We start from the raw sequence: 27745 nt of genomic DNA on the forward strand, positions 1-27745 counted from the left end.
GCCGCCGCCGTGTGATTTCTGTTCTCATCCTGAAGCAAAGTTCTTAACCCAAGGTACTATTTCTGGGTTAGCGGAGTCTGTAACCTGAAGCGTTTGTAACCTGAAGCGTCTGTAACCCGAGGTACCACTGTACATACAATACAAAAAATTACATACGGTATATACAAACCCAACATAAACACAACGTAAACATTTATTGCTTTGTTTTGTAATTTGTTCATCTATACGCATTTCATTTTCATTATTCTACTTTCCTATATTTTTTGTATACAAATTTTGCTTTATCTTTTCTCCGTTTTCAAGATCCATTCTGCGTCTGCCAGGAGATTTACATTACAGTGGTACCTCGAGTTACATACGCTTCAGGTTACAGACTCCGCTCACCCAGAAATAGTGCTTCAGGTTAAGAACTTTGCTTCAGGATGAGAACGGAAATCGTGCTCCGGCAGCGCGGCAGCAGCAGGAGGCCTCATTAGCTAAGTGGTGCTTCAGGTTAAGAACAGTTTCAGGTTAAGAACAGACCTCCAGAACGAATTAAGTACTTAACCCGAGGTGCCACTGTACTCGAGTAGTTTTTAAGGTGTTCTTGAAGTATTGCCCATTCCGATTATTCACTTTTCGTGTTGCGTTTCCTCTCAGGGACATCCCTTATTTCCATCGGAGAAATGTCAGAGGGTACGCACGCGGCCCTTGGAGGCTTGCGCGGGAGCAAATGCGGCCCTGGGGGGGGAGAGAGAGAGCTGCCACACCCCTGCTGCGGCCTGCGCAACACACCCAGTGCACAATATTCAGAGGCAGCGGGAGGTGAATAACCGGAGCACTTTTGCGTGTGTGTGGGGTGCTGAGGGTGAGTGTGCGATGCCCTGAGGCAGACGAACAAGGCTGCTTGGCGCAGGCATCAGCTTGTCCACTCCTGCTGCAAAACTCTCCCCCATGTGTTGTGGCCAGCCCTGTGGTGTGTTGTCAAGGCCTCGCTCGCTCTCCGGCGCTGTTTGTTGTTTCCTTTTCAGGGGTTTGTCAGAGGTTTTTTCCTCCCCTCCACGTCTCAGCCCTGCTCTTTGGCTCTCTTTATTTCTCTACCTTTCCTCCCTCCTCCCTGCTTTCTGGGTGACGCAAGCCAGTGCCCGCTCAGAAACCTGCTAGCCTGGCTCCCAGGCTGGCACCGGGGAACTCCGGCAAAGGCTGGGCCTCGCCTTTCTCCGATTCCTTTCCTCCCCTCGACTGCCATGGAGACGCTTCCCGTCCCGTCCCGGCTGCCTCGCTGGATTTCGGCCCACCGCACCCTAGAGAAAGCTCTGCAGGGCTTGGCGAAGCTGCAGCACCTGGTGGGGCAGCCTCGCCTGGGACTCCGCAACAGCCCTCCTCACCTGCCCTACCTCCTGCCCCAGACGCACCAACACCTGAGGCTTGTTCGGGAACACTACGGGGCAGGTTTGGCCCAGCTCTGGGAAGAAACCTACTTTCGGGTCTTCCTCGCCAACTTGCTAGAGAAGATCAAGCAAGCCACCAGGCTCTTCAAGAGGGAGAAGGAACAGATCTTCCAGGAGGGCTCGGCTGCCAGGTAAACCTCAAGAAATGGGTCAAATCTTTGCACGTTAAAGAGGGCAAATCGTAGAATCATAGACTCGTAGCTTTGGAAGGGACCACAAGCCTCATCTCGCCCAACCCCCTGCAATGCAGGGATTTTTGCTCAACGTGGGGCTCACGAGAGTCTCACGCTCTGCCAACAACAGAACTATCCTAGGTTCTGCAACATCTTGCTAGGCTGCCCCCATTTTCTGGGACAAGGGTGGTCGCCAGTGCTGGATTTGCCAGCGAGCGAAACTCTGTGATGCTTTAGGGCCTCCGATTATGCAGGGTCTCTAAAACTACAATCAGCTAAGTTTTCAAATACTGCAGGCTTTCCAAGTGTCCCTATTTTCCAGGGACAATCCCAGATTTAGAGAAGATGTCCCGGTTTCTGATTTGATCCCAGAATGCCCCACTTTTCCTTAGGACGTCCCTATTTTCATTGGAGAAATGTTGGAGGGTATGAAGTTATGGGACCCCCCCCAGGAAAGGAGATAATTAAATATACAACTTTTAGAAGACACCTCAAGGCAGAACTGTATAGGGTAGGTTTTTTTTAATGTTTTGTTATGTTTTTATATATGTTGGAAGCCACCCAGAGCGGCCGGGGCAGAGTATAAATGTTGCTGTTGTTGCTGTTGTTGTTGTTGTTGTTGAATAGGATGTCCCTGTTTTCATCAGAGAAAGCTTGGAGGGTATGGTACTGCACAATTATGTTTCAGCCGGCTTGTGAGCTTCCAAATGCAAAAGTTCATTATTTCTGTTTTCTGACAGAATAGCACACATTTTGGGGAAATAGTTAGTGCTGTGGGGTCCCTCCAATTTGACAAAGCTGAAGACCACCACCCCAAAGTATGGATTAATCTGGCATTTCTGAACTGCAGCTCCCATCAGCACCAGCCAGCATGCCCAATGGTTAGGGATGGCGGCGGCTGTCATTCAGCAACATCTAGAGATCACCCCAGTGGCTCCCCCAGATTTAGGTGCAAGGGCACGCTTTTCGCCTCCCTTCCTTCCCAGGTTGCAAGCATGCTGGTGGAAGGCTACACCTGTTAGGTTTCTGCCTGGCTAAAGCCCAGGTTTCTGGCCAGAAGGAGTTTTACAAACTAGCAACCCTGCTGGTGCTCTGGGATAAGGCAACACTGTTTCTATTGCCAGCTTCTTTCATGGCAAAAACCCTATGAAATAACAACCTGGCTGTGGCTCTATAGGTAAAGGATGAGACTCTTAATCTCAGGGTTGTGGGACACTGGGCGAAAGATTCCTGCATTGCTTGGGGTTGGACTAGATGACCCTCGTGGTCCCTTCCAACTCTACAATTCTCATATTCAACTAAACAATATGACCAGGGCAGTTTTTCCGAGCAGCACAAGTTCAAGAAAAAGCTGCATCTGTTGGATTTCTGCCTGCCACACGGCAGCTGTTAAGGGAAACAGAGTTTCTGCCGTGGTAAAACACGGGGAATTATCATTTTTGCTAGTAATAATTATTGCATTTATTACCTTCCCTTCACCAGCAGCTCCCAGGTGGATACAGCAATTTAAAATTAAAAACGCTTAAAGCAGATTGCAATCACAGGAATAGGGTGGGCCTTGAAAGTACACATCTCAGGTGTGAAAGTCCTGGATTAAAAGTTGCAATAAAGGCTGTGGTTAGTTTAAAATCAAGTACACCTCGAAAGCTGGAGTAGATCAATATCATTTAGTCCCTGGGGCTCTTTTAGGCTTTGAAACATTGCAACCAGGGCGAGGAGAGAGGGCACAATTCTGTGCCTACATGGAAGGCATTTTTTAACACCAGATCAGGAGAATCTGGACTGTGCCTGTAAATCCTGAGAAGGCAGAACAGAAGAAAATCTTGGACCTATGAGCCTTATATGCAAGAGGGGTGGAGGAGCGGTGTTTTTTTGTTTTATTTAAGAAAAGTACAAAATTGGGTAAAGTAAGACACAAAAAAGAAGAAACAAGAAATAGTACCCATGTAGAAAACAAAGCAGGACAACAACAAATATTGTGTACATTACCAAAAAAAAAAAGAGGGGAAATTCTTATTGTAGTTAACCAGACCTTATGGTATTTATAAAAACGAAATCCAAATATCGTTAAATTTGTTCATGGCATGCCTACGTTTGCACACAACTTGTTCATGCATAGTGAGTTTTTGTACATATCTTCAACCCAATCATTAAAGGGGAGCTGCATTTTTTAAAAATCCTCCCTCCAAGAGGGGCGCTGGCGAATTTTAATTTAGATGCTGTGGCAGAAATGGCAACTAGGGTGGTGAATTGGGGGGGTGGCGGGCTGCGTACATTTAAATTTTCACACACACAACCAAAGAATCTGGGAACTGCGCTTTCTTAAGGGTGCTGGGAACTGTAGTTTTTTGTGGGAGATGAGCTACAGTTCCCATGATTCGTTTCAGAAGTGTGCTTTCAGAAGTGTACAGCCTCCGCCTGGTTTAACAACTTGACTGCAAAATTCGTCAGGGAATCATTTCATGCTAAGGTGTGCAGATCACGGGACTGATAGCAGCACAGGAGCAGGTGAAAGAAAAGAGAGTTGGCCATTTCCCCCCCCACCCATCCACCTGCGGCCTCATTGAGCTCTGTTTCCTCATTTATCAGCCGGTTGCTTAGTAACCAGGGCCTCTCCCCTCCTGTTTTATAAGGCCACAATTGGACCTTATGAATAAAAGTTTCTTGCTGCCTTTTGAACCCATGAGCTGCAGCCTTTTGATCTACAGCAATCTGCAGATAATGTCCCTTTGTCTCATTCCCTCATGGCAGCCTGCTGTTAAAGGAACAGGAGCAGGCCAGGCCTGGATTTTTTCTGGCGGTTCAGCAACCCTGTTTGGACCCCGCTGAAGCCACTCACCCAGCCCTTCCCACTGCAACATATACCTAATGCACAAGCCCCAAGAGGCATCGAAGAGGAAAGCGTTTCACCTGTTATATTTCTGCCTGTTCTGCTGTTGTTAAACGACAACCCATATATTTTCCCACATTTCCCCCCTGTCCCACGCAAAAAAACAAGCCCTATGCCTGACTGCAAGGTTGCTCCTTCTGTCCTGGCCGGGGCTTTGACAGAGGCACAGTTGAAATCCAACAGGTGAAGCTTTGCTGTCATGAAACCTGAAGGGAAATTCGTTCAAAGCCCGTGCTGTTGAATTCTATTATTAGCAAGATGAGGCTGATTACTGCACGGTGTGGTTTTTATGAATGGCGTATTTCTAAACGGCTTCAAGACTATGAGTCAAAGGGGGGCAACTGGAATCATAGAACTACAGAGCGGGAAGGGATCCCGAGGGTCATCTAGGAATATCGACTGAAGTATGCATGAGAGGTGGCCATCCAGCCTCTGCTTAAAAACCTCCAGTGAAGGAGAGCCCACAACCGCCAACATTTATTTCAGATACTGTAAATTACAGTGGTACCTCAGGTTACAGACGCTTCAGGTTAAAGACTCCGTTAACCCAGAAATAGTACCTCGGGTTAAGAACTTTGCTTCAGGCTGAGAACAGAAATCGTGTGGCAGCAGCGGGAGGCCCCATTAGCGAAAGTGGTACCTCAGGTTAAGAACAGTTTCAGGTTATGAACGGACCTCCAGAACGAATTAAGTTCTTAACCAGAGGTACCACTGTATTGTGAGAAGCAGGAAATGGCATTATATTTCACACCCGCTGTACCGATACTTCGATGTGTTGTGTGTGCTTGTAAAAATTGCCTCCCCGGGCACCGCTGGTAAATGATTATCATTTGTGCCTACAGCTAAGGCCAGTTGTGTGTGATTGATTGATTGACTGGCTGATTGGTTGGCCTTCCCCATTTCCCCTTCTCTTGCTGCAGGAGGAATCTCACCAAGCTGTCCCTGATCTTTAGCCACATGTTGGCCGAACTGCAGGCTTTGTTCCCCGACGGGCAAGACCGCGGCAGCACCTACCAGCTCAGCAAGCCCGAGGCCCAGACCTTCTGGAGGGAGACGTGGGGATCAAGGTAGGACCCTCCCTGCGGGTTGCTCAGGCTTGGTACAAACATCCTACTCTTTCTACTTCAACACACCAGTGCCAGATTTAAAAAGGTAAAGGGACCCCTGACCATTAGGTCCAGCCGTAGCCAACTCTGGGGTTCCGGCACTCATCTTGCTTTATTGGCTGAGGGAGCCGGCGTACAGCTTCCGGGTCATGTGGCCGGCATGACTAAGCCGCTTCTGGCGAACCAGAGCAGCGCACGGAAATGCCGTTTACCTTCCCGCCAGAGTGGTACCTATTTATCTACTTGCACTTTGACGTGCTTTCGAACTGCTAGGTTGGCATGGAGCAGGGACCGAGCAACGGGAGCACACCCCGTCACGGGGATTCGAACCGCTGACCTTCTGATCGGCAAATCCTAGGCTCTGTGGTTTAACCCACAGTGCCACCCGTATAAGCTAAACAAGCTATAGCTTAGGGCCCCACTCTCTTGGGGTGGCCCAAAAAAATTAAAGGGGAAAAAACCTGGATGTACATTTTCAAAATATAATATAAAAAAACAAATAAAATAAAACCTACATACAGCAACATTTTTGTGTTGCGTAGGCTCCTAGGATGTAAGTCATGCATCCCGCCTGCTCGCTTCATCCCTAAAATATCACTGGTTTGCTCATTTCTATATATAGGGTGCCTACGTTCTGCTATTTATATTTATTAGTAGTTTGCATCATATATTACACCTATTATTATTACATGTTATAGCAAGTTTCTGGAGACTAGATTGTAAGTCTTTGTAAATTGTGTTTCTAAAGGAACTTTTGTTATTGCCAAATGCCAATGAGTTTGTTATGAATAAAAGTCATTTTAAGTTAGAGCTTAATAACTATTTCACTATTAATAGACTATTATTTCACTATTAATATACTGGGACGCGGGTGGCGCTGTGGGTTAAACCACAGAGCCTGGGACTTGCCGATCAGAAGGTTGGCGGTTCAAATCCCCATGACGGGGTGAGCTCCCATTGCTCAGCCCCAGCTCCTGCCAACCTAGCAGTTCGAAAGCATGTCAAAGTGCAAGTAGGTAAGAGTTTTGAGCCTTTCTCAACCTGTGGGTCCCCAGGTGTTGTTTGGCTACAACTCCCATCATCCCTAGCTGGAAAGGCCAGAGCTCAGGAATGATGGGAGTTGTAGTCCAACAACATCTGGGGACCCAGAGGTTGAGAACCGCTGTTTTAGGAGAACCCCGGTTCCTCTCACAGACCTACAGTTCCCAGAGTTTCCTTGTGAGGAGAGATTGAATGCTAAACCACTCTGGGGATTGTAGCTCCCTTCACAGTCCGTGGCTCCCATAATTCTTTGGGGGAAGCCATGTCTAGCGAAAGTGACCTCGTAGTATTTCGAATGATTGGCGTTTCATTCATTCTCTTGCTATCCCTGGTTGCCCTCGTCTGGGCATGTTCCAATTGGCCAGTGACCCTCCTTACTCTGAATTTGGCCTCACCCTTTCATTTCTCTGCAGGAGCCTCGTATCCTGGTCTGAATTTCGGGAAGGACTCGATCGGGTCCACCCTGTGGATCCCGGCCCAATGGCCTTAGCCCTGAGATCCACCATCGACCTCACCTGCAATGGGCACATCTCCGTATTTGAGTTTGACATTTTCACCCGCCTCTTTCAGGTACACCTGGGGAGTTGGTGGGACCTTGGAGTTGGTTTTAACCCTGAAAACGAAACGTCTTTCCCTCTTCACCTTCAAAAGGAGCAAAATCGGAATACTTGGGGAGGGGAAACGGAAATCTGTTTATTTTATATTGATTTACTGTTTTAGCAAAATACAAAATCAAACGCAAAACGGAATCATCATTTTGCGAAATATCTTTCTTTATAACATTTTATTAATTTTCCAAAAATAAAAACAATAATAATATTCACAATTAACAATTTCAACCATACATCTTAATTGACTTCCCTCCATTCCCCCTCCTGGTTCCATTTATTTATTATTTATTATTATTTTATCTTATTCATGCATATCCTTAAAATCTTATATTCTTAATAATCTAATTATTAAACCTTGTTCATTTTATTACAAGTGACTTTTAAAAGTTTGACTAATGTAAAAACCTAAACACAAAGCTCACAAGGTTATGCTTTAAACATTTCCCTTGTTTAAAAAGAAAGAAAGGAAAAAAAACCAATGTCCTTTTGGGTTTCATATTGTCTAATATGTCCTGAATAGTTCACTAGATTATTTTACCGATCTTCTTTATCTTCTTTGGCTGTGACTTCTTCCTTCTATGGGCCATTCTTGGCCTGCCATCCACTCTCAGGTGCAGGTCATTTTGCAAAATATCGAAGCAGGGACAAAGAATTGGGTGTGGAGGGCGTGGACAGCAGTAATACATTCCAGGCTTTTGATATAATAGAAAGTCTATGAAATAAAAACAAACACTCTTAACATATCTGTTATCTGATATCTGTTATCCCTCCAGAATAGACAGAGGGGAGGAAGTTTAATGCTGAAAATGAAACGTTTTGCTCTGCTTTGACTCCTCACATTCAAAATAAGCAATGTCGGAATACTTGGGCACCGAAATGTATTTGTTTTAAAGCATTTACAAACTGCTTAGCATTTAAAAACAAAACAAAACTCCAAATGGTGTACGATAGTGAAACAAAAAAAAATATTTAAAACAAAAATACAACATAAAACCAAGAAGACAATAATATAATGGTACAGTGGTACCTCGGGTTTCATACGCTTCAGGTTACATACGCTTCAGGTTACAGACTCTGCTAACCCAGAAATAGTGCTTCAGGTTAAGAACTTTGCTTCAGGATAAGAACAGAAATCGTGCTCCGGCGGCACGGCAGCAGAGGGAAGCCCCATTAGCTAAAGTGGTGCTTCAGGTTAAGAACGGTTTCAGGTTAAGAACGGACCTCCAGAATGAATTAAGTACTTAACCTGAGGTACCACTGTATATATATATTTTAAAAACCCAGAATAGGAATATAGGGGGTGCAAACACGGAAAATGGGGGCTGATTATATGAATCAGAGGAACGGCAGGGCTAATTTTATGGAAACTGCTCTTGGTGGTCCTATTTTATCTCCATTTCCCGTTGTCATGCAACCCCCCCCCAAGTTTGCTATTAGAGGGAATATGGCACACGCATTCTGTTGTGTTGCCTGTGGTCTTTATATGTTCAGTGAGGGGAGGTGTTTTTGCTTTAAAAAAACCCAGAACGCATTTCCTCCCTGCACCTTTGCGAAATTAAACCGAGCCAAGAGATGGAAACTTTGGCTCCTCGCCCACCTCTGCTGACCCCCCTCTGCTACCACCCACGCATGGCAGCCTTGTGTGAGCGATGGACGCACACCACCCACATCCTGCCCTGTGGTCAGCAGCTCTCCTTGCAAGAGGCGCGAAAAACGCAAACGGTGCACACAAGACAAAGATCTTCCATGGAGGGGTGTGGAGGAAGGGGGGGGACGGATGTCGTGAAGGAGGCAGCCGGTTGTTTGTCAGGGGGAGCCGGCAGCCCTCTGACCCATTTGCAAAGCTCTCGCCGAAAGCTTCCTGCAAGTCACTTCGCCCTGCCTTCCAAATACTGCGTCCTACATTCTGAGATGGCAAGGAAAAAGCACACCAAGAACTCAGTAAGTTTCAGTAGTGGGAGTGGTCCCTACTCACAAATCAATAGTCAATGGTAACAGAAAATAATCCATTCAAAAGTATGTACAGTGGTGCCTCGCAAGACGGAATTAATCTGTTCCGTGAGGCTCTTCGTATAGCGGTTTTTTCGTCTTGCGAAGCAAGCCCATTGACAGCTTAGCGGATTAGCGCTATTAGCAGTTTAGCGGCTTTTAGCGGCTTATCAGCTTAGCGGATCAGCTGATAAGCGGCTTAGCTGCTCAGAAAAAGGGGGGTGGAAAGGGAAAAACCCCCGCAGGAACTCGCAAGACATTTGCGTCTTGCGAAGCAAGCCCATAGGGAAATTCGTTTTGCGAAGCACCTCCAAAACGGAAAACCCTTTCGTCTAGCGGGTTTTCCGTCTTGCGAGGCGTTCGTCTTGCAGGGCACCACTGTATTCTGACAAGGATTACAAACTCAAATAGAGGTTACAAACTCTAACAGAGATTACAAACTCAACTCATAAAGATATGTATAACACAATAATTCGTTACAGAATTAGGGATAATTAGAGTTTTGTTACTATTGACTATTGATTTGTGAGTAGGGACCACTCCCACTATTAAAACTTACATTGGCCTGGGTTCTTGGTGTTCTTTTTTCTTGGTATATTTAATAACAAGAACTCCAACTTATCCTACATTCTGAGATGGCAAGGCTCAAGCCCTGTGTTAAAAGGGCCGAGAGCTGTGAGGAGACCCCCATATTCCCCTCACAGAGCTATAATTTCCACAGTATTTTAACAGTCAATCCCACTTCCAAAGGAACTCTGGGAATTGTACTTCTGGGAGGCGAATACGTATTTCCCCCCTAACAACTCTCAGCACACTTAATACGACACAGCTCCCAGAATTCTTTGGGGGAAGCCATGACAGTTAAAGTGGTATCATAGCGCTTTAAATGGATGGTGTGAATGTGGCACAAGTTTTTGTTAACTGAGGTCCAGCTCCGAGGGCCTTCTGGCGGTTCCCTCCCTGTGAGTAGCGAAGTTAACAGGAAACCAGGCAGGGGGCCTTCTCAGTAGTGGCACCCGCCCTGTGGAACACACTTCCTTCAGATCTCAAGGAGATAAATAACTAATGGTATATAACTTTTAGAAGACATCTTAAGGCAGCCCTGTATTGGGAAGTTTTTAATGTTTGGTGTATGTCTTACTGTGTTTTTATATTTTGTTGGAAGCTGCCCAGAGCGGCTGGGCTAACCCAGCCAGATGGGCGGCTTACAAATAAAAAAGTCATTATTAGGGCTGTGTGGTCAGGCTATTGCAGCTTTCGGTTCCTCATGTCATTTCATAGAGCCCTTGTCAGTGGGCAGGGGTGTAGCAGGTGCCAGACTATAACCCTCGATGGCAGTTTAGGCTGGGTGATATATCAATATATTGCCCAATACCGATTTGAAGTGATGTCGGTTTCATAATGTTTGACCTGGCAATGTACTGCAAATCATTATGTGTGTCAGGACTGAGTGAAATATTGTCCTAGGGATAATAATAATAATAATAATAATAATAAATTTTATTTATACCCCGCTCTCCCCGGCCAGAGCCGGGCTCAGGGCAGCTAACACCAGTAAAATTACAGTAAAAACACAATAGGGGAGGGGGAACCAATTTAAAATACAGGTTAAAATGCAATTTAAAATGCAGCCTCATTTTAAAAGTAGCCCATAGATCAAAACCATAAGGGTAGGGAAACATAAGGGTCAGACTGAGTCTAAACCAAAGGCCAGGGGGAACAGCTCTGTCTTGCAGGCCCTGCAGAAAGATGTCAAGTCCCGCAGGGCCCTGGTCTATGTGACAGAACGTTCCCCAAGTAGGGGCCAGTACAGTGGTACCTCGGGGTACAGACGCCTCAGGTTACAGACACTTCAGGTTCATAGCTGTCAACGTTTCCCCTTTTTTAAGGGAAATTCCCTTATTCCAAATAGGATTTCTCGCAAGAAAAGGGAAAAGTTGACGGCTATGTTCAGGTTACAGACTCTGCTAACCCAGAAACAGTACCTCGGGTTGAGAACTTTGCTTCAGGATGAGAACAGAAATCATGCTGCAGCAGCGGGAGGCCCCATTAGCTAAAGTGGTACCTCAGGTTAAGAACAGTTTCAGGTTAAGAATGGACCTCCGGAATGAATTAAGTTCTTAACCAGAGGTACCACTGTACTGAAAAGGCCCTGGTCCTAGTTGAGACCAATCTAACCACCTTGCGACTTGGGACCTCCAAAATGTTGTCATTTGTGGACCTTAAGATCCTCTGCGGGGCCTACCAGGAGGCAGTCCCGTATGATGCGAGTTGTAGTCCCAAAACACCTGGAGAAACCCTGGACTAGATAGACCTTTGGTCTGATATAGGAGGACTTTTCTTATATCAGAGGTAGGGAATGTGGCCCTCCGGACTTCTTTCTCTGGCCCTCAGGGCTCTTTCAAGGCTGCACCTCCTCCCTGGTCACACTCCCTGCTTTGCATCCTCTGTGAGTGCTTTTGCCTGTGTTATGTACTGAGTTGAATAGGTTCCAAAATGCAGCAGTCTGATTGGTGCTAGAACAATAGGCTCCAGAATGCAGCAGTCTGATTGGTCCACAGGAGCCACCCAATCCAGCTCCAGGTAGAAGTGAATCCATGACCTGATTGGCCTACAGGAGAATCCCGGAATTAGCCAATCAATTAGCCCGTTGTGTAAATAATGTATATAAAGCAGACATTCTGGGGAAACTTTCATTCCTCCTCACACTATGAGCTAAATAAAAAGCATGAAATCCACTCTCGACTCCGAGTATATTTCAGCCTGCCTGGAAATGCCCCCTTAATAATACCCGGATGGAGGACTATGTGTGTGTAGATGTAAGCCTACTCCGGAAGGGAAAATTTGCATCTGTTGCTCTGCCCACTTTGCCCATGGCCCCACCCACCACGGCATGCGGCCCCTGGATTTGGCCCTCAGGCTGAAACAGGTTCTCTGCTTCCCTCTCTTACATTTATAACGGCTCCCTGGGCGCTTGCTGATGCCTCTCTCTGCTCCCTCCCCTGCAGCCTTGGCCGACATTGCTCAAGAACTGGACGTACCTTGCAGTCACGCACCCAGGGTACATGGCTTTCCTCACCTACGACGAAGTGAAAGCACGCCTGCAGGCTTACACCAACAAGCCCGGCAGGTAAGATGGCTCCCTTGAGTGGTTCTACACAATGAGGCCTCCTTGCATCACTTAAGAACTGGTTTTCTCAGGGACCCTCCAGTTTTTATTCTGGTTCGCTTGCACAAAGTGTACGCGGAGGTTAGACCAGCTCCGTTCTTTCTCAAGCCTTTGTTCCGATTTGTTTATGGGGCAGTTATACAATAAGGAGCGTCTTTCCTGCATTCATTCCTTTTTTATGTATAATTTTTTATTAGTTTTTTAAACATATCATTTTCAACAGTAATTAAACATACTTTTACATAATATTCAAATTTTTGACGTCCATCAATCCTGTCTGAATATTTCCCAATCTAATCTCTCAGTATGCATTTCTTATCTCCCTTATTACATTTCAAACTCATAACCAATATCTCTATCTTTTTCTACTCTATAACACTTCGTATATTTCTCCTTACAAAACTTCTTGTAGTCCTACTAGCGTGATTTGTTGATTACATTTGCTCTTCAAATAATTCATATGCTTCTTCCAATCTTCTGTAAATCGCTGGTCCCGCAGGTTTCGAATCCTTCCTGTCATTTTGTCCAATTCTGCATAGTCCATTAATATCGTTTGCCATTCTTCTTTCGTCGGAATTTCTTCTTGTTTCCATTTCTGGGCTAACAATACTCTTGCCGCAGTTGTTGCATATAAAAACAATTTAACATCTTGCCTATTAATGTCCAGAAGTAAAAATGCTTCTGGTTTTTAAAAAAATGTATATTTCAACATATTTCAGCATTCTTTCCTGATATGCTGGTGGGCCGAGGTGTAGTGGACTGGGGTCACAGGAGGGCCAAAGTCCCCTTTCCACTTCTGCAGTGGGGTCCCTGCCTCTAGCTTCCTGGAGGCGCCCAGCCAGAATGAATGGGGGAGATATCCAGTCACTAAGAAGTCTTCTTGCCCTTTGTGCTGATTGGAACCAATCGGAGTGAAAGGAGACGAGTTGGCCATTGAGGACGGGCTCCTGGGGTCACCCTGGAGAGGAGATGCAGGAGCAACACTGATGCAGTGTTGGAGATGCAGGAGTTGTGGCTCTGTATGCTCCCAAGCTAACTGTTTAGGAACGCTGGAAAACACAAGAGGTTTGGGGTTCAAGATAATGCTGACTTCTGTCACATACAATGGAACCTCGAGGAAAATGCAACTTAAGGTTTGAAGAACTCCACATTGTGTGCATTCCTGGGCTCCTTGTGGGATTTGTGAGATATTTACACAATTTCCTGCTGATCGTTCATTCATCCTCCATTTTTCTCGTTGCTTTCCTAACCTCAAAAGTCCAGTGTTGTTTTGGGGGTTTGGGGACTGGTGGTGGTCGATTAATTGCATTGGGGCGACAGATTGCCCAAATGTGCTCTAATTGCCCAAATCTAATGTGCTCTACCCCTTCATGGATCCCTGCCTTGCCGTGGCAAAGGGGCTTGAATAACTCAGAGAAGCTATGAACTATGCCGAGCAGGGCACCCAAGATGGACAGTTTTCCCAGTAGTGATGTATGGAAGTGAGAGCTGGACCATCAAGAAGGCTGATTGCCGAAGAATTGATGCTTTTGAATTATGGTGATGGGGGAGACTCTTGAGAGTCCCATGGAGTGCAAGAAGATCAGACCTATCCATTCTTAAGGAAATCAGCCCTGAGTGCTCACTGGAAGGACAGATCCTGAAGCTGAGACTCCAATACTTTGGCCACCTCATGAGAAGAGAAGACTCCCTGGAAAAGACCCTGATGTTGGAATAGATGGAGGGCACAAGGAGAAGGGGACGACAGAGGACGAGATGGTTGGACAGTGTTCTCGAAGCTCCCAGCATGAGTTTGACCAAACTGCGGGAGGCAGTGGAAGACAGGAGTGCCTGGCGTGCTCTGGTCCATGGGGTCACAAAGAGTCGGACACGACTAAACAGCTAAATGTGCTCTAATTGCCCAAATCTAAAATCCTGCCTTGCTCTGGAATCTCTCGACAGCCGAGGCACCTTCAGAGAGTAAAGGAAGGAGGAGGAGGTGTGGCTGTCCAACCCAAAGCAAGGACCTTGCTGCTCAGTGGTTAGAGCACCTTCTTTGCATGTCAAAAGTCCCGGGTTCAATTCGTGGCAACTCCAGGTAGACTACTACTTGGAACACAGGGAAATTTCATTAAATCAAATTGGAACATTGGTCCATCTAGCATTGTCTACACTGACTGGCAGTGGCTGTTTTGCATTTCATCCAGGGGCATATTATTATTATTATTATTATTATTATTATTATTATTATTATTATTATTATACTGCCCTATACCCAGAGGTCCTCAGGGCAATTCAAAGAACAAAATCAAAATACAAAACCCCAAAATATATAATCAAAATAAAAACACCCCCCCAAAAAACCCACATTTTAAAAGGGCATAGGAAGTCAATCAGATCAGCCAAAGGCCTGGTTAAAATGGAACATTTTTGCCTGGCACCTAAAGGTATAAAATGAAGGCACCAGGTGAACTTCCCTGGGAAGAGCATTCCACAGACGGGGAGCCACTGCAGAGAAGGCCCCGTTCTCGTGTTGCCACCCTCCGGACCTCTCAAGGAGATGGCACATGAAGAAGGGTCTCGGAAGATGATCCCAGGGTCCGGATAGTTTCATATGGAAAGAGGCGGTCCTTGAGATATTGCGGTCCTGAGCCATTTAAGGCTTTATAGGTCAAAACCACCACTTTGAATTGGGCCCGGAAACTAATTGGCAGCCAGTGTGGTCAGACCAGGATCGGTGTCATATGCTGAAATCTGCAAGGCAGTTGCCCTAACCACTGAGCCATGCTCCTTTCCCCCTAGAGAAGTCCTGCAGAGCTTCTGCCGCACAGTTAGGGCAGCGCTGAGCTAGGTGGACAAAGGCTCTGACTTGGTATCAGGGAGTTTTCTGAGGACCCCTAGAAGATGCCAGCCAACGCCCCCCCCCCCCCGCCAGCTACTGCTTAAATGCTCCCAGCTAAAAATGCTTCTAAATCGCCTCCCTCTGTGAAACTCCCCAAGCCATCCCTCTTCCAGGTCTCTTCCACCCCAGTTTGACAACTGCCATTCCGTTTGTGCCGCCAGTTCTTACTGCTGTATTGCCACGCTATTGACCTCTCGCTGGGTCTCTCTCCATCTCAGCTATATTTTCCGCCTGAGCTGCACCCGGCTGGGCCAGTGGGCCATCGGCTACGTGACGGAAGACGGGAGCATCTTGCAAACCATCCCACAGAACAAGCCCCTCTTCCAGGCGCTGATTGACGGACGCAAGGAGGGCTTGTAGGTGATGGGGATTAGCAGTGGGGATGTTGTGGGGCAGGAGTTGTGGGTGTTCTATTATTGTTACTAATTTCATATTACAGTGGTACCTCGGGTTACATATGCTTCAGGTTACAGACTCCACTAAAAAGAAATAGTGCTTCAGGTTAAGAACTTTGCTTCAGGATGAGAACAGAAATTGTGCTCCGGCGGCACGGCGGCAGCAGGAGGCCCCATTAGCTAAAGTGGTGCTTCAGGTTAAGAACAGATTCAGGTTAAGAACAGACCTCCGGAACAAATTAAGTACTTAACCTGAGGTACCACTGTATTTTTATTCATTCATTCATTCATTCATTCATTCATTCATTCCCTGCCCATCTAGCTGGGTTTCCCCAGCCGCTCTGGACAGCTTTCAACAGAATATTAAAATACAATAATCCATTAAACATTAAAAGCTCCCCTAAACAAGGCTGCCTTCAGATGTCTTCTAAAAGTCTGGTAGTTGTTTTTCTCTTTGACATCTGGTGGGAGGGCATTCCACAGGGAGGGCGCCACCACCGAGAAGGCCCTCTGCCTGGTTCCCTGTAACTTGGCTTCTCGTGGTGAGGGAACTGCCAGAAGGCCCTCAGCGCTGGACCTCAGTGTCCGGGCAGAACGATGGGGTTGGAGACGCTCCTTCAGGTATACTGGACGGAGGCCGTTTAGGGCTTTAAAGGTCAGCACCAACACTTTGAATTGTGCTTGGAAACGTACTGGGAGCCAATGTAGGTCTTTCAGCACCAGTGTTATGTGGTCTCGGCGGCCGCCCCCAGTCACCAGTCTAGTAGCCGCATTCTGGATTAGTTGTAGTTTCCGGGTCACCTTCAGAGGTAGCCCCACATAGAGCGCATTACACTAGTCCAATTTATATTATTTCTTTATATTTATATACCACCTTTCGTCCAAGAAGCTCAAAGTGTATTCCTTTTTATGCAAACTCCCCCCCCCCATATATGCAAATTTGCAAACATAGTTCGGTGAGCATGCTGCAGAGCAAAATTCAGATCACTGCACACATTTTTGTGTTTTGGTTCACATGGTGTTTTTTTGGGAAGGGGCGGATTTGTTAGATTCAGCTTCAGGCTAGACTGGGATTGAATTTCTATCCCATCCCCCTTCTGCAGCTATCTGTATGCTGACGGGAAAAATGCAAATCCGGATCTGGCCGAGTTGACGGAGGTGTCATCCCAAAACCGAATCCAGGTCTCGCAAGTAAGTCTCCTTGTTCTCTTCTCCCAACCTGAGCAGGCCGCTAAGACTTTAAAATTAAGTGCTCCAAGTAGAGAGACAGCGGGGACAGCAGGATAAAAAACTCGTGCATGTCCACCTTCATCAAATGCCTGGTTTCCAGCCCCCATATCTGCAGCTTCTAGGTGGGTCCCACCTGGGGACTCAGCTACAATAGTAAAGAAACAGCAATTTGAATGTGCTATCAACATGCAACACCAGATGCCGCCAGAGAGCAGGAAAATTAAAAATGTGATTTTCCATAGAGTTTTTTAAAAATCTTTTGTTAAAATGATCTAATTTCTGACTTATGTATAGCACGGGGGGCGGGTTTCCTGTGTTTAGATCCACCCAGGATAAGGGGACTTTTGGGTACTGACACCTTGTTTGTGGCCTACCACTCCCTGGAGATATCCACCTGGCACCACTTTCTTCCTCTTTAACATTTAAAATGGCAGGTTAAAACCATTGCGTTTCACCAGACCTTTGGTGGAAAACAGTGCATGCCTATCTCTAGCTTTCCCCTCTCCCAAATGTACCCTCCAAACAACCCTGTGAGGTAGTTTAGGCTGAGAGGCAGCGACCTCAGCTTCAGGGTTCAGTGAGGATTGGAACATTGGTCTCCGAGTTCAGTGCTCCAACCATTAAGCCACGCTGCCTCTCGTTCTCTCAAGTCGCCATCCCATGCCCCTTTCTTCTTTTCCCACAGGAGCAGTTTGAACTCTACTGCCAGGTGGGCTCCACCTTCCAGCTCTGCAAGATCTGCGCCGAGAACGATAAGGATGTCCGCATCCAGCCTTGTGGCCATCTCCTCTGCCGGGGCTGCCTCAACACGTGGCAGGTGAGGGCCCGATCCCTGACCTTTCCCAGGCCCCTGCCCTTTCACCCTGCCTGGCTGGTCCTCACTGCCTTATGCAAGCAGCTGCTTCTCTTGTGAACTACCAGCTTACTGTCTCCTCGCCCTTTCCTTGACCCTCAGCCACTCTTAATGCCATTCCACATTAAGCATTATGCCATTTTTAAGAATCATGGCTTCCCTCCAAAGAATTTTGGGAGCTGTAGTTTGTAAAAGGTGTTGAGGGTTGTGTGGAGACCCTTATTCCCCTTCCTGAAACTACAGTTCCTCAGAGTGGTTTAACAGTCAGTCCCTATCCCCAGGGGACTCTGGGAATTTTAGTTCTGTAGACGAATATGGCAGTGTTCTCGAAGCTAGCGTGTTTTTCACTCTATAAGACACACTTTTTCCCTCCTAAAAAGTAAGGGGAAATGTGTGAGCGTCTTACGGAGCAAATGCAGGCTGCACAGCTATCGCTGAAGCCAGAACAGCAAGAGGGATTGCTGCGCAGCGATCCTTCTGGCTGTTCTGGCTTCTGGGATAGCCGTGCGAATCCTCTTCAGGGCAGGGGGAGCCTTCTTCCCGCTGCCCTGAAGAGGCTTTGTGTTGCTTTCGCTGAAGCCAGAACAGCAAGAGGGATCGCTGTGCAGCAATCCCTCTTGCTGTTCTGGCTTCTGGGATTCAGAATATTTTTTTTCTTGTTTTCCTCCTCCAAAAACTAGGTGCATCTTATGGTCTGGTGCGTCTTATAGAGCGAAAAATACAGTACTAACATGAACTTGACCAAACTGTGGGAGACAATGGAAGACAGGAGTGCCTGGCATGCTTTGGTCCGTGGGGGTCACGACAAATCGGACACGCTAAACAACAACAACAGGCGAATAGGGGCCTCCTCTCAGCACCCTTAACAAACCTTAAAAAATTATATCACTATGGGAATTGTGCCTCCATTCCCTTCCGAGAGCTACAGTTCCCAGAGTCCCCTGGGAGGAGGGACCGGCTGTTAAACTGGTCAGAGGGCAAGGTCATTCTGTGACAAGAAAACTACAGTTCCCAAGATTCTTTGGAGGAAGCCATGACTGTTGAAGTGGCATATGTTTGGACGGTGTGGCTGAGCCTCTTGTTGTTGTTTTCCTTGATGTGCTCCACAAGATGAACTGTCACATCCCGAGCTGGCTCCTCCCTCCATTCCTCTGCTTCCAGCCAGCCCATAATACTGATTCCATCTTGCTTAAGTGTTCATCCAGTCAGTACAGTGGTACCTTGGTTCTCAAACTTCATCCATTCCGGAAGTCCGTTCCAGAACCAAAGCGTTCCAAAACCAAGGTGCACTTTCCCATAGAAAGTAATGCAAAACGGATTAATCCATTCCAGACTTTTAAAAATAACCCTTAAACAGCAATATAACATGAATTTTGCTCTCTAACGAGACCATTGATCCATAAAATGAAAGCAATAAACAGTGTACTGCTGTCACACAGCCCATCAATCAGTAGCTGAACTGGGTTCCACACAGTCACAAAAAAAAGGCCGCAGAAACAAAAATGCAAAATAAATAGCAGAAAGACACAGAACTCAGTGTAACACTCAAATCGGAAGCGTAACACTCTGAAAGAAGTTCGCAAACTGGAACACTTACTTCCGGGTTTGTAGTGTATGGGTTCCAAGTTGTTTGAGTACCAAGGCATTTGAGAACCAAGGTACCGCTGTACAAGGATGGGGAACTTGCCGAACTCCAGTCGTGGCCAAACTCTGACTCCCATCAGCCCCAGCCAGCATGGTCACTGGTCAGGGATGATGGGATCTGTACTCCACCATCGTCTGCAGAGCTTCAGGTTCTCTATCCCTGGTTTGCTATTTCTAAATGCGTCTAATTCATTTTATATCGCTATCTACGTATCTCCATTTTGAAATACGGCCCTGAGTTTGTAATCTAACCCCCGGACCGCTCATCAAGCTTCCATAAATCATTAAGAAAATCGTTTGAGACTGGAGACGGCAGTACAGGGAGTTGACAAGTTCATCCGCCACGCATCTGGATTTATCAGTTCCATCAGGCTTAATGGCCCATTTGCATGAGACAGTTCATTAGGATCCCTCTCGCTCTCTTAATTCTCCTCAGCACATTTCGGAGATAAGCTGCTCCTTATCGTTTGGCAGCATAAGCCAATTCTCCAGCCCATCGTATTTCAACAAACTCAGAGACCGTGTGTCTCTCTCTTACAGTCAGGGAGTCAGATTTAAACGAGGGACGGCGTAGTTCAAATTCCCACACAGCCACAACCCTTAGGTGCCTCCTAGCCTCACAAGGGGTGATAAAAGCGAGCGCAAACCACAAACACCATAAAGGAGAGAAAACACTCAAAAAAACCTCAACCCAGTGAAGACTGAGCGTGCTCAGTATTTTGTTGTTGTTTAGTCGTGTCCGACTCTTCGTGACCCCCTGGACCAGAGCACGCCAGGCCCTCCTGTCTTCCACTGCCTCCCGCAGTTTGGTCAAACTCATGCTTCTAGCTTTGAGAACACTGTCCAACCATCTCGTCCTCTGTCGTCCCCTTCTCCTTGTGCCCTCCATCTTTCCCAACATCAGGGTCTTTTCCAGGGAGTCTTCTCTTCTCATGAGGTGGCCAAAGTATTGGAGCCTCAGCTTCAGGATCTGTCCTTCCAATGACCACTCAGGGCTGATTTCCTTCAGAATGGATACGTTTGATCTTCTTGCAGTCCATGGGACTCTCAAGAGTCTCCTCCAGCACCAGAATTCAAAAGCATCAATTCTTTGGCGATCAGCCTTCTTTATGGTCCAGCTCTCACTTCCATGCATCACTACTGGGAAAACCATAGCTTTATCTATAAGGGTCTTTGTTGGCACGGTACTTACTCAGTATTTACTGTTTATTTATTGCATATATTTCCCCACCTCTTTTTCCAAGGAGCTCAAGGGGAACCCAGCCAGATGGGCGGGGTATAAATAATAAAATTATTATTACTGAGGCCTCCCTCCTCATCTGATTCCCCACAACAACCTTGCAAGGTATGTTGGGCTGAGATAGGCAGTGGTCACCCAGTGAGCTTCATGCCGAAGTGGGGATTTGAACCCTGGTCCCTCCCAGGTCCTAGTCCGAAACTCTAACCACTACACTATGCTGCCTCTCTGTAGCCTCAGCAGCCAGGGAATGCTGACTTGACAGTGGGGGAATTACAACCCGAGGGAATGGAATGGCACGATTAGAATCCAGGACAGCAGGGCTCCATGCAGCAACACTTTGTTGAAGTTCCCAGTTCTTAACGCCTTTCACATGTGTTGCAAAAGCACATCAGCTGCTGCACTCTCTTCTGCAACTGTTACTGCCCCTCTTTGGGCAAAGGTGGGGCAAATCTGCCCAAATTGGTTCCTCTCTGTTTCTCAATTTTACAGCCTTAAATCCTGTTCCCCACATTTCCATACCAATTCGCGACTGCTTTATTTAAAACAAAAAAACCTCATGAAAATTCACCAGCGTTTTATGTGAAGTTCTCCAAATTTGCTAGTATGCAATTCTACGTAATATGCACATTTTCACAATGCAGCTTTCCTTAATATCATGTGGATTTTTGGGGACATTAGCTATGATTCTTGCTAGATGGCCCAGTACGTTTCCGTGCACAATTCAAAGTGTTGGTGCTGACCTTTAAAGCCCTAAACTGCCTTGGCCCAGTATACCTGAAGGAGCGTCTCCACCTCCATTATTCATCCTGGACTCTGCGGTCCAGCTCTGAGGGCTATCTGGCAGTTTCCTCGCTGCGAGAAGTGAGGTTGCAGGAAACCAGGCAGAGGGCCTTCTTGGTGGTGGCACCTGCCCCATAAGATGTCAACAACTATCTGACTTTTAGAAGACATCTGAAGGCAGCCCTGTTTAAGGAAGTTTTAATTCTGATGTTTTATCGCCTTTTTATTATTATTATCATTAATTCTGTTGGGAGCCACCCAGAGTGGCTGGGGAAACTCAGCCAGATGGGCAGGGTATAAATAAAAATTATTATTATTATTATTATTATTATTATTATTATTATTATTATTAAGCTCCCTTCCAACTCCGCAACCCTATAATTCCACCATATTTTCATTAATACATGCAATTTAAAAAATGCACATTATCCCAGCATTTTTGGTACATGTTACTTGGCTGCAAAATTCAGAAAAGGCCTGTTTCATGGGAGGTCTGTGTGCGAATTATGTAGATTCGCCTTTAACAGGAACCTGGGCAGGATTCCACCTCCAAGCTCCCCTTTTGGGAACACAGCCGCCCTTGACAGCAGCCTGGCAAACTCTAACGCAGCCTTCTCTGCCCCCTAGCTCTCCGAAGCTCATACCTGCCCCTTCTGTCGCCGGGAGATCTGGGGCCACGAAGACATCCTCATTGACGCCTTCAGCTACAAAGAAGACAGCAGTGCCAGCCTGGAGGACGAGGGGGACGAGGGGGATTTGGAAGACGTGGAGGTGGTGCTTCAGGAACTGGCCATGATGCGCCAGGAGAAAGAGGTCGGTAGAACAAGGTGCAATACCGGCCAGGGTGGGGTGGGCAGTGCAGCTTATGGGGCAAGATCTGGATTAATTCTTCCCTTCCCCTTCTGCACCAACCCTCAGCTCCAGGCAGCAAATGCTGCCCCATCTCTGTGCGCCACCCCCGAGTTGCAAACCTCGGCTAAACCACCAGTGCCACCTCGGCTAAACATGCAGAGGCAGAAGAAGACCCCCCTACCCAGTCCCGACTACCAGGTGAGTGGTACCCAGTTCTTAAGTTTTGCTCTTTCTCTCTCTCTCTCTCTCTCTCTCTCAACACCAGGCAAAAGAGCATTTTCCTTTACGCAGTGCATACAGTTAAACTGCGGAACTCTAATTTGGATGGTTTGAAAAGACGATTGGGGCACATTCATGGAGGAGAGAGGGCCATTGGGGGCTGCTAACAATGAGGACTATACACTTGCCTCCATCGCTGGAGGCAAGCCGAAGGAGGAAACAAACCCCACGTTTTCTGGCCTTAAGCTTTTCCTTAGATTCTTCTGAAACCACTGGAAACCACAGGAGAAGACTCTGGTGCTTGGATTCTGCTAGCTCAGTGTTTCCCAATCTCGGGCCTCCAGCTGCTTTTTTTGGACTACAACTCCCATCACCCCTGATGACTGGTCTCGCTAGCTAGGGATGATGGGAGTTGTAGTCAGAAAACAGCTGGCAACCCAAGCCTGGGAAACACTGGACTAGAGGGTTCCCCGAAGCTTATCTGCTTGGCCACTGTGAGAACGGGATGCTGGACTGGGTGGTCTCATCCAGCAGGCTATTCTTGCGTTTTGTGTGGAGTGGGAGGTGCAGAGGATGTCCTGGACCAGGGGTCCCCAAACTAAGGCCCGTGGGCTGGATAAGGCCAGAGGGACTCATTTATCTGGCCCGTGGCCCACTGCTCCCACCCGCTCTTACCGGCGCTGTGCTGTGCGGCTGCCCACTTACGGGTCGGAGGAGCACCAGAAATAGCTTGTGCGCATGCGCAAACATTATTTGCACATGTGCAAGCGTTATTTCCGGTGCACATCCAGGTCGGAGGAGGCCCGTGCACATGCGCACAAGCTGTTTCTGGTGCTCCTCTGACCCGTAAGTGCGCCAGAAATAGCGTGTGCACACGCGTATGGGCACACACTCCCCTACCCTCCAGTCTGCCGCACAATCGGCACTGGAGACACTGGCCCGAGGCCCAAGTTTGCTGACCCCTTTGCAGAGCTTTGCTTGAATGACTTTGGTGGGTACCATCCAACCCCAGAGCCTGTCAAATGGCAGAGAGGACTCCAGTTGCTGCTTCCCCTCTGTGAGGCAGAGAGGAACAATTTACAGTGAAGAAGCACCAGGCAGGGGAGAGTTTACCCTTTCCCCACCCACCATTCCCCCCCAAAATGTGCTTTCCCTCCAACAGGGGCTCTCAGAAGCAATAACCATTCTGTGAATATGAAGGAAGAGGCCAGGAAACTGCAGGGGCAAGGCAGCAGGGAGAGGCGGGTTAAGCACACCCTCCCCCTTGCTTCTTCTCCCCTGCAGATTGCACATTTATGGTGACCCACTGTTATGTACTGAGTTGAATAGGATCCAAAATGCAGCAGTCTGATTGGTCCTAGAACAATGCAGCAGTATGATTGGTCTGTAGGAGCCACCCAATCCAGCTCCAGATGGAAGTGAATCCACAACCTGATTGGCCTACAGGAGAATTCCGGAATTAGCCAATCACTTGCAGGCCCTCGGTAGTGGCTTGAGATACCTATTAGGTCCATAAATTACCATAGAGCATATATTCAACACCAAAAGCAGCGACAATTTGTTGTTGGCAAAGGACAGCTGGACATATAAAGGGCCCCATTACCTTCGGTAGCTTAGAGCCTCATCAAACCTAAATCCAGCCTTGCCCATGAGTTCCAAACATCATTGGCGGCCAGCTGATGCCAACTCTTTGACTCTCTGCCCAGGCCTCCTCCTCTGGCCACTGGATGCTTCATCGCCCCTTGCCAAGTCTCCCCCAGGGCAGCCCCCCTTCAGCAGCGCCCTGGGACACCCTGGCAACTTCGCCGTTTCCTGGGGAGCAGCAGCTGAGCTGATTGTGGCTGAGACGGCAGCAGAGACAGGTAAGAGACATCGCCAGCAGATTAATCAACCAGAGACTGGAGTTGATTGACTGAGGAGGGAAGGGTAGGCCGATGGCATATGAATATCACAGGAGAATATGAGACCCGTGTGCTGAATCAAAGCTCCACCTAGTGAAGAGCAGAATGAAAAAGGACAGTGGGAGGAGAAAGGGGGGAAGAGGGAAGGGAGAAATCTGAAAGGCCCTCTCTGCTATCGGAGCAATGTCTGTTGGTGGAAGGATGCAAGCTTCATAAGTTACACAGAGTCCTTCAGCAGAACCTGTTCCAACCAGCTATGGGTGGCCTTGGGTAGGCATCCATCTTCTGGCTTCAGCTACCTCGCAGGATCGTTGTGCAGCAGCTGAAACGCACCCCCAAGCTGCTTGGAGGAGGGGGTGGGAGAGCCCCACTGCAGTTTTTCAGTATATATTTTTAAAAATGCTTCCTTCGTTTGCCCCTCATCAACAACCCAGTAAGCTTGGTCAGGCTGAAAGAGAGTGACTATGAGCTGCCGGAGCCAGGCAGGGTGCAACAAGGATCTCTGCAGGGTGTGCCTGGTTCGTGCCCCCCCCCCCCAAAGATCCTGTGCCCAGGGCCACGGGGCCTCCTCCTAGCCCCTTCACGCTACACCACTGAGATAGGGTATGTGGGGTTTTTCTGCCTTTTTATCCTCTCAACAACCCTGTGAGGGTGGGCTAAGATAGCCATTGGCCCGAGGTCACCAACAGAGCTTCATGACTGAGACCCCCGGGTAAAGGGCGGGATATAAATTCTAATAATAATAATAATTAATAATAATGGCTGCGTGGGGATTTGAACCCTGGTCTCCCAGGTCCTAGTCCAACACTCTAACCACTAAGCCACGCTGGCTCTCTAGGGGGCTCCTGGCCAGGCAGTGCCTCCTTTACCCGACTCCAAAGCTTCCGCCCTCTCCAGAGCCAACAGAAGCAGCCAGAAGGCTAGATGTCGCCTAACCCGTTTTTGTGTTTGCACAGCTGATGCCATCTACAACGCACAATCTGCTCCGCTGTCCCTCCGCCTCCGGCATCCCATCGCCAGCCTGGATTGCGTCCGTTGGGGGCAGTAGCCACACAAAACTGAACTTTCTATCGCACTGGTTGTCACCCACTCTGCTGCTCCCTGTTTTTCCCAGGAGGAAAGACAGGTTTGCTCCTCTGCATCTCTTTGCCTCGCAGCCTTGAACCGCACGGACTTCCCCTGCTGAGGACGAAGGACAGAGCCAAGTGGGTCCTCTGTATTTTTCAGCGACTCCTGGGTGCCTTTTCAGATGGGTACCGGTTTTCTCAGGAGAACGGCACAACCTGTGCAAACCACATCACACAGACAGCCACTCCTGCCAGCAGAAAATCACTCAGCACTCAAAGCATCGTTGCTGGAAAACAGCAGTTTCCCGCCCCTTCTGATGCATCACAAGAACTTCCTTCTTTCCTTGTGAGAATGGCAGTGGTGCTCATGCCGCGGGCTCTGACTGGACAGTGTCCATGCCGTCATCGCCCCATCCCATTCCTTGCCTAGTTGCGTCATTGTTTGGCAGGCTGCTGGTTTTTCTAAATTGCTCTGATGCCTTGTTTTTTCCTTTTGGGAGCAAACTCAGAAGGAAGGGTCCAATATATTTTTTTTCAGACCTTCGGAGGCCAGGGTTGAATCTGGCCTGTGTTACGAGGGTAAAGAGTCAGTTTTGGTTAGCATTTCAAGCTAGCTGTGTGTGCATGATCCTTTTCTTGGTTGGATGGATGCTGTGTTAGCCACATCCACAAGGTGGTGTCAACACTCAAGTGATAGAGGCAGCGAATACCACAACTTGAAGTTCAAACTTGTGTACACACACACACACACACACGCACTTCTAGGGCATTTCCAGACTACTGCTGCTTCCAAGTGGGGTTCATTCTCATGCCCTCAAATTCAGTTTGCACTTCTAAAGACGATTGGGCTGCTGTTTTGCAGCAGATTTGCTTCCCCCAAAATCAGATTTTATTGCAATAAGGAAAATGATAGGGAAAATGTCCTTGTAAAGTGTGAGATGACGATTGCTTGACCTGACGTTGTGCAAACTCCCCTCAAACCAATCAGAATGTATACTCGGTAAATATACATGTTGTCTAACCTCCTTGCAAACCTTGTGCAAACAAATCAGGATGAAAGTGTAATAAACAGGTCGCCTGGAAGCGACCAGAGTCTCCTTTCAGATTTTTAAAGCATGCATTGTTTATTATGGTTACAGATAGGTAGCCGTGTTGGTCTGCCATAGTCAAAACAAAAAAATTGCCTTCCAGTAGCACCTTAAAGACCAACTAAGTTAGTTCTTGGTATGAGCTTTCGTGTGCATGCACACTTCTTCAGATACACAGATACATATACGTGTATCTGAAGAAGTGTGCATGCACGCGAAAGCTCATACCAAGAACTAACTTAGTTGGTCTTTAAGGTGCTACTGGAAGGATTTTTTTTGTATTGTTTATTATGGGTGCTGATGGATGCAGGGATTTTGGGCGGAACCAGGGATTTTCTTACTATTTTTATTTATCAGATTTATTGGCCGCCCTTCACCATGAGGTATACATTACATGTGGGATGCTACTGTCCAGACACGCCAGGCACTCCTGTCTTCCACTGCCTTTGGTCAAACTCATGCTGGCAGCTTCGAGAACACTGTCCAACCATCTCGTCCTCTGTCGTCCCCTTCTTCTTGTGCCCTCCATCTTTCCCAACATCAGGGTCTTTTCAAGGGAGTCTTCTCTTCTCATGAGGTGGCCAAAGTATTGGAGTCTCCGCTTCACGATCTGTCCTTCCAGTGACCATTCAGGGCTGATTTCCTTAAGAATGGATACATTTGATCTTCTTGCAAGAGTCTCCTCCAGCGCCATAATTCAAAAGCATCAATTCTTCGGCGATCAGCCTTCTTTATGGTCCAGCTCTCACTTCCATACATCACTACTGGGAAAAACCATAGCTTTAACAAGTCCAGGTTAGATTACCATATTTTTTTCTCTATAAGACTCACTTTTTCCCTCCTAAAAAGTAAGGGGAAATGTATGTGCGTCTTATGGAGCGAATGCAGGCTGTGCGGCTATCCCAGAAGCCAGAACAGCAAGAGGGATTGCTGCTTTCGCTGTGCTGTGATCCCTCTTGCTGTTCTGGCTTCTGAGATTCAGAATATATTTTTTTTCTTGTTTTCCTCCTCCAAAAACTAGGTGCGTCTTGTGGTCTGGTGCGTCTTATAGAACGAAAAATACAGTAACTCTAAATTTCAAAAGCAGCCCTGGAAAGTGTCCACGGTTTAGGGTTTCTGCCATTTTAAAACTGACGTCCCTCCTGTCCCTTTAGACGCACATGAAAAAGGATGTTTTCATGTGAAG

The 27745-nt window shown here is 47.4% G+C and overlaps 1 protein-coding gene across 1 annotated transcript; it reads left to right on the forward strand.

Moving 5' to 3' along the window:
• The first annotated feature begins 771 nt into the window (after positions 1-771).
• CBLC (Cbl proto-oncogene C) lies at positions 772-26574 on the forward strand. The gene is made up of 11 exons (XM_081922174.1): positions 772-1561; positions 5414-5560; positions 7054-7210; positions 12249-12370; positions 15509-15646; positions 16789-16876; positions 17601-17732; positions 22060-22245; positions 22351-22482; positions 24210-24365; positions 25361-26574. The coding sequence occupies exons 1-10, from the start codon at positions 1227-1229 to the stop codon at positions 24336-24338; spliced, it is 1566 nt and encodes a 521-aa protein (XP_081778300.1). The 5' UTR covers positions 772-1226; the 3' UTR covers positions 24339-24365; positions 25361-26574.
• Positions 26575-27745: the final 1171 nt, after the last annotated feature.

Source organism: Podarcis melisellensis, assembly GCF_964234715.1.
Source record: "Podarcis melisellensis genome assembly, chromosome: 8".
In the NCBI taxonomy this organism is placed as follows: domain Eukaryota; kingdom Metazoa; phylum Chordata; class Lepidosauria; order Squamata; family Lacertidae; genus Podarcis; species Podarcis melisellensis.

Coding starts and splice junctions, on each gene's coding strand:
- CBLC (XM_081922174.1), top strand. CDS start 1,227: ATGGAGACGCTTCCCGTCCCGTCCCGGCTGCCTCGCTGGATTTCGGCC. Junction 1,562..5,413: donor CAGGAGGGCTCGGCTGCCAG/GTAAACCTCAAG, acceptor CTCTTGCTGCAG/GAGGAATCTCACCAAGCTGT. Junction 15,647..16,788: donor GACGGACGCAAGGAGGGCTT/GTAGGTGATGGG, acceptor CCCCTTCTGCAG/CTATCTGTATGCTGACGGGA.